The sequence below is a fragment of the Trachemys scripta genome, chromosome 5 (assembly GCF_013100865.1).
Source record: "Trachemys scripta elegans isolate TJP31775 chromosome 5, CAS_Tse_1.0, whole genome shotgun sequence".
NCBI lineage: Eukaryota > Metazoa > Chordata > Testudines > Emydidae > Trachemys > Trachemys scripta.
The window spans coordinates 28,721,876-28,739,244 of NC_048302.1; the positions used below are offsets into that span (position 1 = coordinate 28,721,876).

Here is a 17,369-nt window from a genome sequence, read left to right on the forward strand (position 1 = left end):
TGTTGGAGCCATAGTAATCCTTATAATACTGTGTTGCTGTATTCAGTGTGTCCCCTCCCTCATAGACTCATGTGGGTCAGTTTATTCTTTTCCTACTTCAGCCAAGGGCCTTACTCTCTTCGAGTTGGCCCAGGCTGAAATTGCCAAGCAGCCCTTGGCTCCTTAAAATGGGGTGTAGCTTTTGGTAAATAGTTATCCCAAAGCTACAAATGGAGGAATGTTGAGTCTGAACTTTTGATGAGCTTAAACTTAACCCAGACTTGATGTCTCTGTCTGAACTTTTAATCAAAGCTCTGACCTGCGAACTACTCATGACACCCCCCTCCCCTTAAGTAGCCATCTCCCCTTTTCTCTTTCTTAATTTACATTTTTAACCTGTTTTATCCTGTAGAATCTTGATTGATTATGCATGACAATTATGATCTGTTAATCACTTTGTTTACTTCTGTGTATAAATATTGATGCTCACCCCTAATAAACTTGCCACACTTACTCTGAAGCCTTTCAAGCTAAGGATAGTGTGAGCCCGTTGATCAACGAATTGGTGTCTGGTCTCTGACAGATTGTGAGCCCCATACCAACTCCGCACGAACTCGGGTGCTGGAGAGGTGAGTGAGGACTTGCTTTTTTACCTAGCAGGACCAACATGGTTACAACAACACTGCATACAACTTTTGAGGTTGGCAGTTCCAGAAATAAATTCTGGGTATGGTAGTAGCAGATAAAACAGGAATAGCACAGATCAAGGCAGGTGACAGTCACTTGGCCACGAAACTTTGTAATGATGTGCTGGAAACACCTAATTTAATGTACTTCCAAGAAGGAAATAATTTCTGTCCCCAGTCTACTTAGAAAACTTGAATGGCATATGGAATGGCTCTTAACTGGAGGCAGGATCTAAAGCTTTCAGAGGAAAAAAAAATACTAAGAATGCCTGCCACCTACTTTAAATAGTATGTAAATTATTCTGAAAACAGAAACAGTAGCTTAATGAAGGGAAAAGGTCCTCCTCTGATCAAAAATTGTGAGAGCACAAAATAAAAAATGTTATTTAAGGTTGCCAGTGATGAGAATTCTAACACTGAAGTAAAAAGTATGAGAATTTAAGCATGTGAAAACTCTTTCATAGATTCATAGATTCTAGGACTGAAAGGGACCTCGAGAGATCATCGAGTCCAGTCCCCTGCCCACACGGCAGGACCAAATACTGTCTAGACCATCCCTGATAGACATTTATCTAACCTTAAATATCTCCAGAGATGGAGATTCCACAACCTCCCTAGGCAATTTATTCCAGTGTTTAACCACCCTGACAGTTAGGAACTTTTTCCTAATGTCCAACCTAGACCTCCCTTGCTGCAGTTTAAACCCACTGCTTCTTGTTCTATCCTTAGAGGCTAAGGTGAACAAGTTTTCTCCCTCCTCCTTATGACACCCTTTTAAATACCTGAAAACTGCTATCATGTCCCCGCTCAGTCTTCTCTTTTCCAAACTAAACAAACCCAATTCTTTCAGCCTTCCTTCATAGGTCATGTTCTCAAGAGCTTTAATCATTCTTGTTGCTCTTCTCTGGATCCTTTCCAATTTCTCTACATCTTTCTTGAAATGAGGTGCCCAGAACTGGACACAATACTCCAGCTGAGGCCTAACCAGAGCAGAGTAGAGCGGAAGAATGACTTCTCGTATCTTGCTCACAACACACCTGTTAATACATCCCAGAATCATGTTTGCTTTTTTTGCAACAGCATCACATTGTTGACTCATATTTAGCTTGTGGTCCACTATAACCCCTAGATCTCTTTCTGCCATACTCCTTCCTAGACAGTCTCTTCCCATTCTGTATGTGTGAAACTGATTTTTTCTTCCTAAGTGGAGCACTTTGCATTTGTCTTTGTTAAACTTCATCCTGTTTAACTCAGACCATTTCTCCAATTTGTCTCCTTTTTAGACTACTGTCTAATGTCAGACAGTAGCACCCCACTTCTCTTTAGTATTTTGTGTATTTCATATAGGATAAAGTGAATGTGTATTACCAATGGATTCTCTGCAGTGCTGTACAATAGCATTGTATAATGCTGTATAAACAAGCCTGTGACCTTGACACCGTGTCTGGACGTGGCATCGTGTCATTAGTCTGTGTGTGCTGATAACTTGGACAACCTGCTCTTCCTGTATGGGTTGTGTGGAATGTAAGAGAAAACCCAAGAATATTTCCTGAGGATTCATTTGTTGAGCTATATTCATAAATAGCTTCTCATTCATGAATTTGTTAAGGATCACAATCTTAATATTCTAGTTGTGATGGAAAGAGGGCTTAATTCTATATGTAAGGTGAGTCTAGCAGAATTCTGTCTGGTTACATTTGGAGAGTGGCTATTTCTTAGTGTGCTTTATTGACATTTTAAAAATTTATACTCAATATTGTTTTGAGCACACTACTGTAAAGTGTTTGCTTAGGGGTGTCTTAAGCTAAGGTTGTGTTGAACCTCTAGAGAGTCACTTGAAAAAAAATATTTAAAATGTCTTGTTTACCTATCATAACTTGTCACTCTTTTATTCTGGGTGAGTTTTCCAATTTTCACCTCAGTATTCTAACCCTGCCTCAGAAACAAGTAATTCTGTCTTCTTTTTATATTTGGCTTCCCACAGTGTGGGGCTTCTCAAATTCACATCAAAGATCAGAATCTTGACTTTATTAAATCCAAACATTCAACAAACTATTTGGAGTATCTTTTTGTCTTTAGACGGCAATCTTAGATATCTATATTCTTGTATTCTGGGCTTCCTTATCTCACGCATAGTATGTTAATCCATCAAATAGAGGGGTCTTATCTTAGTGCTTATGGCATCTTTCCTCTTTTAACCACTATTTCAATATCTAGCTTTCCAAATTTGTTCACATAATTGACACTACTGCGCCTGTGTGCTTACCAATTTATTTCCTGGGATACTATGACACAGTGGGAGACGTTATATGTACTTCCAGGCTCATAGGACCACAAACACTTAAACATTTTGGGCACAGGCCACATCTGGCTTTTATTTATACTGCAATGAAGAAGGAAGTTGAGTTGAGGCTGCATGTTGACAGCATCAAGAGAAGACTGAATGTGGACAGAGTCAAGTGTTGGAGTCATGAAAATTGTCAAAAAACACACACACAGTGGAGTATCGTTAGCATAAAATTAATAGGTAAAGATAAAGTTAGAGAAAAGATGAAAAATGCAGAGGGTTAAAGAATAGAATTTCCTATTCTTGGTCTAATCATTGGCCCAAGACTCTTACTTCATCTTATCAAAACAATCTTTGTCACAAAAATGTTGTACCAGAATTGTATTACGATCATCTCTCACAGAACAGATAGAAGCAAGCTATTACTTTGACCTTTACAGTATATGTTGGCTATTCCCTTTTTACAGTCTCTGTAAAGTTAGAAGGGGAATTGGAATTGATGAACAAATAAAATAAAGAACACTGTAGTGGTTGAAAAGCTAGGGATGAATGTGCATTTTAATGCTAGGGTGATTCTAACACTTAATAGTTCCCCATATTTATACACTTATTCAAAGTTTCTCATCTACAGGCAATTGGGCATGGAAATTGTTTCCTCGTGAAAATGATTATAGAATGAGAGCACAGCTGAGAAACATGAGTCAATTCTAATGGCAAAGATTTTAATAAGATGGAAAAATATCTCCCAAGTCTCAGTCTTGTTCTTGTTCTAAAGTTCAGATTGGTGTTGGGTAAACCTCAAAGAGGTTGGCCACTGAATTAGATTCAGGGAAGCATCCAAAAGTTCAAATGTATATGTAGCGGTAACCTGCAGACCTGTATATGTTAGCAAAAAAATCTCTCACCCCATTTCCATTAATTTCTGGTCTTGGCTTGACCAGAAATAATGCAACAATAGCTTCTGTTGGGATATTTCTGTCCTTTCCTCCTAGCCCTGGCTGAAACAGGAAGCTGAGAGATTCACAAATGGAGAGTGGGGGGAATCCAAGACAAAAATCAGTTCCTAATATCAGGGCAGGGCTTAGTTCAAGTTTTGAGCATATACTGGGGCAGGTACTGCTGCAGCTGGGGGAGTGTGTGTGTGTGGGGGGGGGTCTACAGGTTAATCTGGAGCATCATGTGGGTGGTGGATCTTCTTCTATCTCTCTTGGAAACTGATACTCTCTAAAATTCACCCATATTGTCCTGAACTTTTGAAATGTGCAAAGATGGGGCCCTCCAAAATACCAGGAATGGTTTTACTCATCTTTAGATGTAAGGCGATCTTCCTTGAATTCCATATAATTTGGAAGTTACTTTGAGAAGAATGTGGGTGTGTTGCAGTGCTGCATATATACAGAAAATGGGAATGTCTTCAAAGCTGTTGATAACTTGATTTGTTGTTTAGGTGTTAACCACTGTCTTTGCAAACTTCTAATGACTTCTTTAGAAGTCTTACATGTGCTGTTCATTAACTGTTAGCATTTTATATGCTTTGACCACCATTCCCAATAATCTGTACCTCACTGCATAATGTCAAACTCCCCTAGTGTTGTTGTATATTTACCCTTCATAATAAAATGCAATCAGCGCAGGCCCTCCATGTGTTTAGGTAACTAGCCAAGTTTCTCTTCATTTGAATAAAGGCAGAGCTGTAGCTTTTTTTTATTGAGTTTTGCAGGAAGAACAAATAAGAACCTAATTTGGAGCCTGATCTATTAATTTGCCTTTTTGAGTGACAATTACAAATTCATCTTTCCAAATACCAGTTGCCTCACAAATCATACTTAAGACCTCAAAAGTGTAACTGAAGGGATCCACTAATAACACTGCTGATGCAGTTACTTTACGTCCCATGCACTATTAATCCTCTTATTGTACATTTCCAAAGCATGAATTCCAGTACATGCCCATTGTAGGCAGAGAGATAATATGGAGAGGCATAATGAAAACAGGGGCTTGCCAGCATGTTAAAAAGCTTTTAATTAATGAGGCATTTCTTGTCTCTTGTGTATATTTAAAGTCCTAAATGGCCATTGTTTTAAAGGATTGAAGGGATTTAGTTGGACTATTAGCAACACAAAGTAAATGGTAACTACTCTCTTCAAAGCCTTCTAGTGTTCAACATAAACTGTTCATTTCATTTAGCCACTACTATCAAATGTGCTGAATTTCTTTGGAAGGAAACATTCAGGAAACAAGCTCCTGAACTAAGGCAACCAAGCCTTCCCACTTTATCAAACTCCCTTTTGCAAACTGCATTCGTTACACAGAGTCATTTCTCAGTTTATCTTCACTGTCAAACCCTTGGCACCATTCATGGTTTCTTTTTCTGACCTAATGAGGAGGTATAGGTAATAAGCCCGATAATTGCCCACCAAAGAGTTTCCGCTGCTAGGGTTTTGTAATAAAGTTCATTTTGTAAACATAGGAAACCTGTTTTTGGATGGGTGATATTATGAATGGCAGATTTATTCCCGATCCTATGGGAGATAAGGACCCCATTAAAGATCTAACTAGAGCACTATGGAAATGCTTTTTATATTCCTTGAAATAAATCTAAAGCATTTAGCTTCTTGGGGGAAAATATAATTAAGTACATTTTCCAGATTTCCTTGATAATTGCATGTCAGTTTTCACTTAGTTTAAAATTACCACACCTCCCCCCCCCCCCCCCCGCTCCCACCCGCAAGAATAGAGTTAAGGCACTAACTGGTATAAGAGTCTGTTAAAAGATGGTTGCTTGAGCAGGGCCTAACAATTGCTTTTTAAGAGATGCTGGCACTTTGCCCTCCAGAAAGGAGCTGTTCAAAGTCCTTTCCAATGTTCTCCACACTGGATTTTACTAGTTATTAAGGACATGGGTCCAACTTGCAGGTGGTAGCCTAAACTTCCTTAAGCATCCAGGACTTGGGTGAATGAAACTGGTTGTTGCAACCTATACAAAGAAGATATTGCGTTAGTCCATCTGTAGGGTGACTATATTTCCTAAAAGGAAAACAGGACACCACATATTGCTAGCCTGAGCCTTCCCCCATCCCCCCAGGTGGGGCTGGCCCAAGTCACTCACCTGGGGCCCTTCCCACCTCCTGCCCTGAGTGGTGTTGGGCCTGGCATTGTCTCTCGCCCCCCAGCACGTTCCTCTGCACCCCACTTTTTGACAAAAGTGTGAATTTGTCCCATTTGCTCTTGCCAGTTGATCAAGCTGACAAGAGCAAACAGGACAAATGCCCAGTTTTATCAAAAAGGTTGGGAGGGCCGGGATAGGGCTTAAAAAAGGGACTGTCCTGGCCAAAAAGAGGTGTATGGTCACCCTATTCCCTGAGACACAGCTGTGCTACCAATACATGAATTTAAAGAGGAACTCAGGGCTATATGATGTATCCTGGGCTCAGAAACACCCTTGGGAGCCTTGATCTCTTCCTTCCTAGGTCCTCTATTCTAAGACTGTGATCACTTGTATTGTCTGGGAGAACCTCCTTCTATGTTCCTTTATATGTTTTTGAAACAACTGAAGCACCAAAGAATCCATCCTATGATTTAATGCATATTGCATTGGACTTTGGGAGTTTCCCCCCCCCCCACTATTGTGGAGTGGTAGCAAGCCAGAGTTTTATATGTAGATGGCCAGCCAGTATGGATGGGTTTAATAAGGCTTATAGTGATTTACATTAACATGATTTTTGTATTCCAAGGTCACGGCTGTCTAAGGGCTGGTCCACACTAACCCCCCAGTTCGAACTAAGCTACGCAACTTCAGCTACGTGAATAACGTAGCTGAAGTCGAAGTATCTTAGTTCGAACTACAAGGTCCACACGCGGCAGGCAGACTCCCCCATCGACTCCGTGCACTCCTCTTGCGGAGCAGGAGTACCGATGTCGACGGTGAGCACTTCCGGGCTCGATTTATCGCGTCTAGATAAGACGCGATAAATCGATCCCAGAAGATCGATTGCTTACCGCCGAACCTGAAGGTAAGTATAGACGTACCGTAAGACACAACACTGTAACACTAGTAGCAAGCAGAATTTGGTGATGTCCTCCTATATGAATTTTAATTGTAATGGAGAGCTGGTGGGAGAGTTGGAATAACTGATTCATGAGTATTTCATAGACTCATAGACTTTAAGGTCAGAAGGGACCACTATGATCATCTAGTCTGACCCCCTGCATGCTGCAGGCCACAAAACTGTCCCTACCCTTTCCTTGACTCTGCTGATGAAGTCCCCAAATCCTGTGTCTTAGTGACTTCAATTGGCAGAGAACCCTCCTGCTAGAGATCCCTGCCCCATGCTGCGGAGGAAGGCGAAAAACTTCCAGGGCCTCAGCCAATCTACCCTGGAGGAAAATTCCTTCCCAACCCCAAATATGGCGATCAGTAAGACCCCGAGCATGTAGGCAAGAGTCTCCAGCCTGACCCTTGTTAGCCATTATACTGTTTACCTACCATTGCTTGGTATTCCTCAGCTAATATGTTTTACCATTAAACCATTCCCTCCATAAACTTGTCTAACTTAATCTTAAAACCAGACAGGTCCCTCACCCCCACCGTTTCCTTCGGAAGGCCGTTCCAATATTTCACCCCTCTGACGGTCAGAAACCTTCGTCTAATTTCAAGCCTAAACTTCCCCACGGCCAGTTTATATCCATTCGTTCTCGTGTCCACATTAGTACTAAGCTGGAATAATTCCTCTCCCTCCCTTGTATTTATCCCTCTGATATATTTAAAGAGAGCAATCATATCTCCCCTCAACCTTCGTTTTGTCAGACTAAACAACCCGAGCTCCTCCAGTCTCCTTTCATACGACAGGTTTTCCATTCCTCTGATCATCCTAGTGGCCCTTCTCTGCACCCGTTCCAATTTAAGTTCATCTTTTTTAAACATGGGAGACCAGAACTGCACACAGTACTCCAAATGAGGTCTCACCAGCGCCTTATACAATGGGAGCAGCACCTCCTTATCCCTACTAGATATACCTCACCTAATGCATCCCAAGACCGCATTGGCTTTTTTCACCGCCACGTCACATTGTCGACTCATAGTCATCCTGCGGTCTACAAGAACCCCTAGGTCCTTCTCCTCTTCCGTTACTTCTAACCAATGCGTCCCCAGCTTGTAACTAAAATTGTTATTAGTCATCCCCAAGTGCATCACCTTACACTTTTCACTATTAAATTTCATCCTATTTCTGATACTCCAATTCACAAGCTCATTCAAGTCTCCCTGCAGAATATCCCTATCCTCCTCCGAATTGGCAACGCCTCCCACCTTTGTATCATCCGCAAACTTTATCAGTCCACTCCTGCAATCGGTTCTGAGGTCAGTTATAAATAGATTAAATAAAATGGGTCCCAAAACCGAACCCTGAGGAACTCCACTGGTAACCTCCCTCCAACTTGACAGTTCACCCTTCAATACTACCCGCTGCATTCTCCCCATTAACCAATTCCTTATCCACCTCTGAATTTTCATATGGATCCCCATCTTTTCCAGTTTAACCAATAATTCCTCATGGGGTACAGTATCAAACGCTTTACTGAAATCTAGGTATATTAGGTCCACCGCATTTCCCTTATCTAATAAGTCCGTTACTTTCTCGAAGAAGGAGATCAGATTCATTTGGCACGATCTGCCCTTCGTAAAACCATGTTGTAATTTATCGCACTTGCCATTAACCTCGAGGTCCTTAACTACTTTCTCTTTCAGAATTTTCTCCAGCACCTTGCACACTACAGATGTTAAACTAACAGGCCTGTAGTTACCCGGATCACTTTTTTTCCCTTTCTTGAAAATAGGAACCACATTAGCTAAATAGGAACCACATTAGTATTCTGTTCAGTTTGTTATGACTCATGGGATTATGACAGGTTTCAGAGTAACAGCCGTGTTAGTCTGTATCCGCAAAAAGAAGAACAGGAGTACTTGTGGCACCTTAGAGACTAACAAATTTATTAGAGCATAAGCTTTCGTGGACTACAGCCCACTTCTTCGGATGCATATGCATATGCATATGCATATGCTCTAATAAATTTGTTGGTCTCTAAGGTGCCACAAGTACTCCTGTTCTTCTTTTCATGGGATTATGTTCATTATTCACGAATGTTGGGATAACTTTGGGATGACCAGTCAGACTAATTGAGTATGTGCTCACCAAAGCAAGTTAGGGTTCCAGCATTGGGCCCAATGTTTACAAATCCATTTTAAAGAATTTTAGCACAAATAATTCTTTATCTGAAAATGAATAACAGAAGGGCTTATTTATTCGGTTACTATCCTACTTAGAATGTTCTGTCGTCCATTTAAGAAGCAGAAACAATACAACCTGGTCCATGTGACCAATTGCACAACTACTGAGCGAATTGTCAAAGTAAATGGTTCACTAACAACGTATAAGCTGAAATATTGATTATACAAATACACCTCTACCCTGATATAATGCGATCCGATATAACACGAATTCTGATTTAATGTGGTAAAGCAGTGCTCTAGGGGGGCGGGGGAGGCACGTGCACTCCAGCGGATCAAAGCAAGTTCGATATAACGCAGTTTCACCTATAACGTGGTAAGATTTTTTGGCTCCTGAGGACAGCGTTATATCAAGGTAGAGGTGTAATTACAACTAATGAAATACATTGAAAAAATAATTGAAAGTATCAGTTTGTTGATTCTCACTATAAAAGGTGCTAATTTCTAATGTATAGCCTTCATTAGATGAATAGGTAAAGCAGCTCTTATCTGTGTATTGAAATAGGCCAGATCGAAAACCTATTAAGTCATAGAAAGATTCTCATTGACTTCTGCTGGATTTGGATCAGGTCAATAAAGAGCTACTGTTCAGAGAACAGACAAAGCTGAACCCAAAGTTCCAGGATCATCACTTTAGTTCTGTTAATAAGGCAGTCCTTCTGTTTCACATCTCAAGCACACAATTGTATGCCTGACTAAATGTTACTCAGAGCCCCCTAGAATTGGAGTAGAGTTAAAATCCAAACATTTACATCATTTGTTTGAACAACAACCACACCGGAAAAAAAAAGCCTTGTCAAAATCAATTGCGATTTTAATTGAAAGTTCTTTTATAACTGTCTCAAATGCCATTCTGTCTGAAATAAAACACTTCCAATACTTTACAACATAATTGCTAGTGATTTCAGCAGGAAAAAAATCAATATAAATGTACTTAGCAAGGTTTAATGGAACAGTACCTTTCTCTTAGCTTTGAGCTGCTCGTGGTATTTGTCAGATGTGTCACCTGGAATCTCTCCTCCCCAAAGGGTAATTCCAACTATGGTATAAGTGATACCCATGACAAGCAGTGGAAAGCAGTACACTAATACAATCACAATGACATGATACCTGCAATAAAAGAGCATTGAACTGATAAATGTTTTGAGAGGGACTATTCAGATAGAATTTTCTGAATGTTTGAGAAATAAACAAGACATTTTCTCTACCTAAAGGATCAGCGTCTCAGATGGTGCCTATTTACACCAGCTGGGGATTTGGCACAGTATTTTTTTTTTACTGTCAGTCATGAAAGTCTTAAGTAAACTGCATTAAAAGCAGACAGAAAACTGTTTAAGATCTGAATTCATTATTAAAACCTATAGTTCTGATTCTGAACGCATACTGCTATTAATCAGGAGTTACTCATTGAAATCAGTGACGTTACAACACTGTAAAACAGTGTTACTGAGACCCAGTTTTCTGGGTAGCCAAATATTGCACAATAAAGTACTGTACCCATAAACAACTTTTTAAATCAAAATATTTGAAAAACTGGCATCTTCAACTATTGATATCGAAGTACAGACTTTGTCATTCATCCTGCAGTGCATGGGGAGGCCTCCAAAACCTATATAACGTAAGTCCTAGTTTTTGTGGCAGTGTAGGGAACTGCTATCGAAGAGCAAACACAGAATTTTAACTTTGGTCTTGACAGGTAAATGGAAAGAAGATCTACTTCCATATAAATTTGTCACTCATAAGTAATGCACCATCCCAAACTCATGCAGATTAACGGCTAGGTCCTTAGGTGGTGTAAATCAGTGTAACTCCATTGTCTTCTGTAGCACTATGTTAATTTACACCGGATGAGGATATGGCTGAAAATCTCTGTGACCCACATTGTGAGTATGGGATAGGTACAGGGCTTGGTTTCTTGGCCTGCAAGTTATTCTTGCCGTCCCTCTGCAAAATTAAAATAAGCCTGCAGTTTAGATCTAGCCATGCCTGAGTTTAAAAGCAGAAAAGCTTACGTAAAGTGCTGTTTTGGACCACCTGGCCATGCTACATAGCAAAGAGTTCTTCCAGGCATCACTTTGGTTATGGAGTAGAGGCACTGGGGAAATGCAAGAAGGAAAGCCAAAATCCATATACCGCCAATGACCACCTTCGTTACAGTTGCAGACAGTCTGGGCTTCAGGGGATCGATAATGGCCATGTATCTGCATAAAAAACAAACAAAAATCCTTCATGTGAGAAATCTTCAGTGATGACTGTGTTCCTGTAGCAAACCAGCTTGTGCAAAGGAGTGAAAAGAAGATAGTTATTTTCTTGTCTTGGGAAGGCCCAATGGCATTATATTCTTCAAATGATCAGTGACCTGACCCAGCTCCCATTAAAGTCAGTGGGAGGTGTTGTTTTCCCACCCCCTCCATTTGCTTGAATGGAAGTTGGTTCAGGGTCTTACTGTATGTCTACACTGCAATTAATCCCCCCTGGCTGGCCTGTGCCTGCGGACTCAGGCTCATAGGGCTTGGGCTAAGGGGTTATTTAATTGCAGTGTAGACATTTGGGCTAGGGCTGGAGCCCAGGCTCTAGGACCCTGTGTGGTAGGAGGGTCCAAGAGCTTGGGCTGCAGCCCGAGCCCAAAAGTCGACACTGCAGTTAAATAGCCATGTAGCCTGAATCAGCTGGCATGGGCCAGTCATGCGTGTCTAATTGCAGCATAGACATATACTACAAGAACACACGTTCTGTAACTAAGAATGAGGTTGGGGGAGAACCACTAAGCTAAAACCATGGCAAAGAAGATGGTTTTTTGTTTTTGTTTTTTTAATCTCCAGCTAAAGGGAATAAGGAATGTTGTTAAAATGAACATTTTATGTTCCAAATACTTTAACAGTTTTCCCTACTTTTCTGTATCTAGTAAAAGGTTAAAGGAGTTTTAACAGTGTGCCTACCATGGTACGAAGGTTGAGGACTTTTTATACCAAACCCTAAACCTTATTTTATACTGTTTAATGTTGGACAGTGATTGGGTTATGTTAACACTTTGGCCTGTATATTCCATCTACATTAATACAACAGTGGTCTCACACAAATACCTGTAGTAATATAACAAACTACATTTGGCTCGTGATCAAGATAGGATGCTTCAGTAATTGTTTGCTGCAAACAACAGATTTGTTGTTAAATTTAAAGTTAACAATCACATTGTAAAAGTTACATTGGTGTCCCAGACCAGCATATGGCTAAAGTCTACTTTAAGAGTTGCCCTGTATCTAGAGAAACTGATACATACCCATGCATTTTATTAAGTAGGCATACATTTCCTTCAGATTCACGCAATCAGCAATACAAACAAGGCCAGACTGTGACTGGTCCCTGCAAGGTGGGAGGATGGTGAGAGGAACTTTATCTCCTTGTTGCACCCCTGCCCAAACAACACAAAAGATGAAGGCACTAGTAGAAATGTGTGGCTAAGATGATTGCAACCGCTTGCGATTTTGATAGTGATGCTTGAGGCAGAATAGCATCTATCTGGCTCTCCTGTAACTGTGTTGGCTATACGTTTAAGGTGGTACCTCATAGAAAACTATCAAAAAATAGGAAAAGACAGCCCTTCAGTAATTCCAGTCTCTTCAGGAGGACACAAAATAAAGAACATGATGGAAGGCGCAGGGGGTCTGGAGAGAGGTGTGATTTTAAAAAGTGAAAATTAACTTAATCTTTCTGTCTTTTGATCTCTGTCTTGATGGAAAAAGCAAATCAGAACCAGAACCTCCTGTCCATAACTGTATATTTAATGTGCTTTTACATATCACTGCATAACTCTGCTTTGATCTCTAAATTGAGTTCCAAATGAACACCTTCTTCACTAAATTCCCTGATCACCCTCCCCCCATTTCATTTACCAACACTGGTAAATTAAAAGACTGATTCACAAAGGTTGGTTTTCATTATTAATTAGTATGTTGCAAGGCATGGGCCAACACTGTCTTTTAAAGAAGTATTTCTTTTTTGTGAATAGACTTACTGAGTACGTTTATTTGATCTGACACTCTAAAGTTTTCAAAGCCTTGAAATGGGAAGCCTGGAACTATGGAGGCTATCAGAGCTTCTAAACTCCCTGCCATGGAGCTGGGAGCCTGGGAACGCTGGGATGAGCATCCAAATCTGTGGCTGTGGGGCAACCCTGCCCTGGTTCTGGAAACCCCAGGGCTATGAGGCTCCTGGACCAGCTGGTTCCCTGTGTTGCCTGACTCTTAAACAGGCAGCCCTGGGATTTTGGAAGCCCTGGAGTCCCTGGCACAGGGCAGTCTGCATAGTAGGGCTGCCCCAGAGCTGCAAACCCTCAGAACCCCAGCAGCTGCTGCCTAAAATTGACATTCTTATCTATTCGAGTCAGCAGCTCCTATGATCCCAAGGAGCATATTTTGTTTTAGAAATACCATGTGTCAGTGTTCCTGAAATGAAACTTTTTCGGGTTCATGGGAAATTAATTTTTTTTTTGTTTCAGTCCAAATCAGAACAAAACCAAGCTTCCAAATTTCCCTGGAACTGGAAATCTGTAGTTTTGGCCAGCTCTCTGATCCATAATTACTGATGTTTTCTATTGGGTTTTGTAAACTATTGCTTTTCCCCCATCAACAACTGCAGTTGTTGTGTAAATTGCAAATCACAAGTAGACTAACAACACTAAAGGTTATGCTCACTTCCACATAGTATTTATCTGTTATGAAAATATTAAGCATAGCCTCTTAAGGGGAAAAGAAAACCCAGAGGAATATGGATGATTCATCATTAGCTGTTTTTGAACTCTTAAGAAGACATGTCTGTTCAGGTTTCACTGGTTTACCAGTCACAAAGTTAAATACTAAGTCAGCAGCAAATTTATGGCTAGGGATTTATTATGGTGTTCTCCTCTCTCTCCTCCAGTGAACACCCCTAGCAGCTGCCTACTCATCAGTTTGTTCGTTCTTTCTCTTTCTACCCTATGTACTGTCCCAACCTAATTTTCAGATGTACCGAGTACTAGCAAATCCCACTGAAGTCAGTGAGAGTAGCAGGTGCTCAGTACCTCTCAGAATGAGGCCACTAATAATTTTGCAGTAGTTTCTAGCACTACAAATTACATGAACTACACACATGCAGAGCTGGGGGTGAAACCTGTAAAGAGCTCTGACATTTTGACTTAAGGGAAAATCTATGTTAGCTATCAGCAACAGAAGGATTCTTAGATATACACTAAGCTGCAACCAGCCAACGGAGTGCAATGTAGTCACGCAAGTATAAGCCTTGATTCTTCAATTGGCTGTGCGGGGGGGACTGCTGTGTCCATGCAGAGGCCAATTTACTTCAGCAGGGCTCCAAGCAACAGGCCTGTTGATATGCAGTGAATATAGAATTGGAGCCATAGAATGTCCAATCTTGCTCCCGCTGAAGTCAAGGGCAAAAAATTCTCACTGACGTCATTTGGTTCCAGATTGGACCTCAAAAGACTTTTGGCACCAGTGGCAACAAGCAGATATTCTGTGCTTCTGAAAAGTCATGCCGCAAATGACTAATTCAACAAAAATAAATGGGATGTGTGTGTTGGTGAATCAGAAATGCAAATCAACAGAAAAGATTTAGTGCAAAAAAATTAACTCTATGCTTGTTCATCATAACAGCCAGTTGAAAACTGTTATTATCCCATCCAGCATAAACACCAAATCAACACTTGGAAAGTAATTACAAGATAGGATATACATATCTAGAAATGGATATATGTAAATACAGCTAAGAACTGATGACAAGTAAATATGTGTATTAAAAAAAAAAATTCAATTAAGTCATCACCTGCAAGAATGACTTGTGAATTATTCATCCTCTGCATTGAGTTCTGAATTTAGATTTCTGATTTTAAGAATCTTTAGGTGGCAGTTAATTCTTAACTTTCATCATTAAACTTTGCTATTTGGGTTGTTGTGACCATATTAGAGCAATCATATGCCTACTGAAAATTTTTCTAGGTATCAGTTTGGACTGACCCAACTCCTATTAAAGTTAATGGTAGTCTTTCCACTGATTTAATCGGAGCTGGAACAGGCATCACAATACCTGATGTGTAATGGTTTTCAAAGACACTGGACTCCTTCTCCTTCAGGACTGATCTTATCTGCTGTGCTCAAAAGAGAGACAAATCTTGTTTCCTTCAGGTCCGCTCAGTTTGTCTGGCCAAGCTCCAGGATTTACTGTATGGTACTTGCTTTTTAGTCCCCTAAATCAGGAAAATCTGTCTCACTCCTCAGGAATCATTAAAGGTCCAGTCCTGACTCAAATAACATTAATGAGAGGTTTTAGTCATTGACTTCAGTGGGAGCAAAATCAGATACACTCTGTAGTTGTGTGAGTGTTGCACTTTATTGGCTTGTTACTGCTCACAAATAATATAAAATCCTTCTATAGATGATCCATAATGTACATTTTCCATTGACTCATGTGTTTAAAGTCCTGTATACAGGGCCGGCTCTAGGATTTTTGCCGCCCCAAGCAAAATCAATTTTGGCGCCCCCCCCATTTTTTTCTTACCCCACCCCCTGGCCCCGCCTCAACTCCACCCCTTCCCCAAATCCCCAGCCCTGCCTCCTCCCCCCAGGCTCTCAAGCCTAGGAGGGAGGGGGAGAAGCGGCGTGCACGCCGCGACTACTCGGAGTCTCCCCCTCCCTTCCAGGCTTGAGAGCCTGGGAGGGAGGGCGAGCAGCGGCGTGCGAATCAGCTGTTTTGCGCACCGTCAGCAGCAGAGGTGAGCTAGGGCGGCCGGGGCACATTTTTAGGGGCGGCAGGGGCGGCATTCTGGCGCCGGCCATGCCGCCCCTAAAAATGTGCCGCCCCAAGCACCAACTTGTTTTGCTGGTGCCTAGAGCCGGCCCTGCCTGTATAGTATGTCTGGAACTATAGGACCAACAATTCAGTCCCAGATCTGCAGGTGTTATGTTCACATAGTAGGCTCTCAATAGCTCAGCCTTATTTTGATTTCACTTGTGTGAAAAGGAAAAATCAGTTTGCTTTCAAATGACTAGTGCTAAGTCTCCTTAGCACATATTTTTAAAATTGTGAAACAATTGAGTAAATACTTTTTTTCTTATATCCCACAATGTCAGAGAACCAGGAAATGTGTATGTCTAAAACAAGCTAAATGCCATCCCACATCACAGAAAAAGCATAATTCAGTCCAGTTAAGAGTAATAGAACCTTCAGAGGAAGGGGGGAAAAAAGGCAGCTAAGATGCATGGGGGACTGCAAACTGTGAGTTAGTAAATAGAGAGCAATTTTCCTGCATTTAACACATTATTTGGACAATTGCAGTAAAAATACATACATGTAAAAACAATGCCAAGTTCCAAATTGAATTTTACAAACACCCATCTGCAGTCACAGTTGGAATCCATTAAAAGTGCTAAATGATTTGTCTAGCTTACTTACAGTTTGCTTGTAAACTGATGTATGTGTGTGTGGGGAAATTAACCTACTCAGCATAAGTTGGATCAGGTAACTGGGATGCTGATAGAGGAAAGAGATTAGAAGAAAATTATGAAGTTTGCATAAAAAGAGGTTCATCTGCAGCAGAGACCCTACAATTCTTCACAGTGCACAGACTCCTTTCCTCAAAGCTGTGATTGGTTACCCAATATTGTCTACTGCATTGGTACGGTATTTGGATTGACTGGTAATTAAGAAATTCAAGGATAGAAGGGCAAGAATCCTAATTGTGGATGGACCTAATTAAAAACACTGAAGTAAAGAATCCTTCATGGGATGCCTGGGAATAGCAACACAAGCTAGCAACCTGGAGGTTTCTAAGACATTTTCTAAATGACCAAAATAACTCCTTAACCTTTGCGTTCTTTTATGTCCACCTACAACAGACACATGCAACCCTTGCCCTGCAAACCTTTGCTCATGAGAGTAATCCATACTCAAGCAATTTAGCATAATTGATTTCATGGGACTACTCTAGTGAGCAAGGACTACCCACATGAATAAGGGTTTCCAGGACTTTACCCTTGGATGTTGAACTACTGTCGCTGCCTGGTTTTTATGGCCAAAATTATCAAAAGTATCTGATGATTTTGGGAGCCCAACTTAAAAGACTCTAAAACGGCTTTGA

General features: G+C 40.9%; 1 protein-coding gene across 1 annotated transcript in view; it reads right to left on the minus strand.

The window, feature by feature from the left end:
* The window catches only part of TACR3 (tachykinin receptor 3), a 74,064-nt gene that overhangs the window by 31,693 nt on the left and 25,002 nt on the right, over positions 1-17,369 (minus strand). The window contains exons 2-3 of the mRNA XM_034772461.1: positions 11,251-11,439; positions 10,198-10,348 (exon numbers count right to left, since the gene is read on the minus strand). Of these exons, the coding sequence (XP_034628352.1) occupies positions 10,198-10,348; positions 11,251-11,439 (340 nt within the window). The remainder of the gene's footprint in view (positions 1-10,197; positions 10,349-11,250; positions 11,440-17,369) is intronic.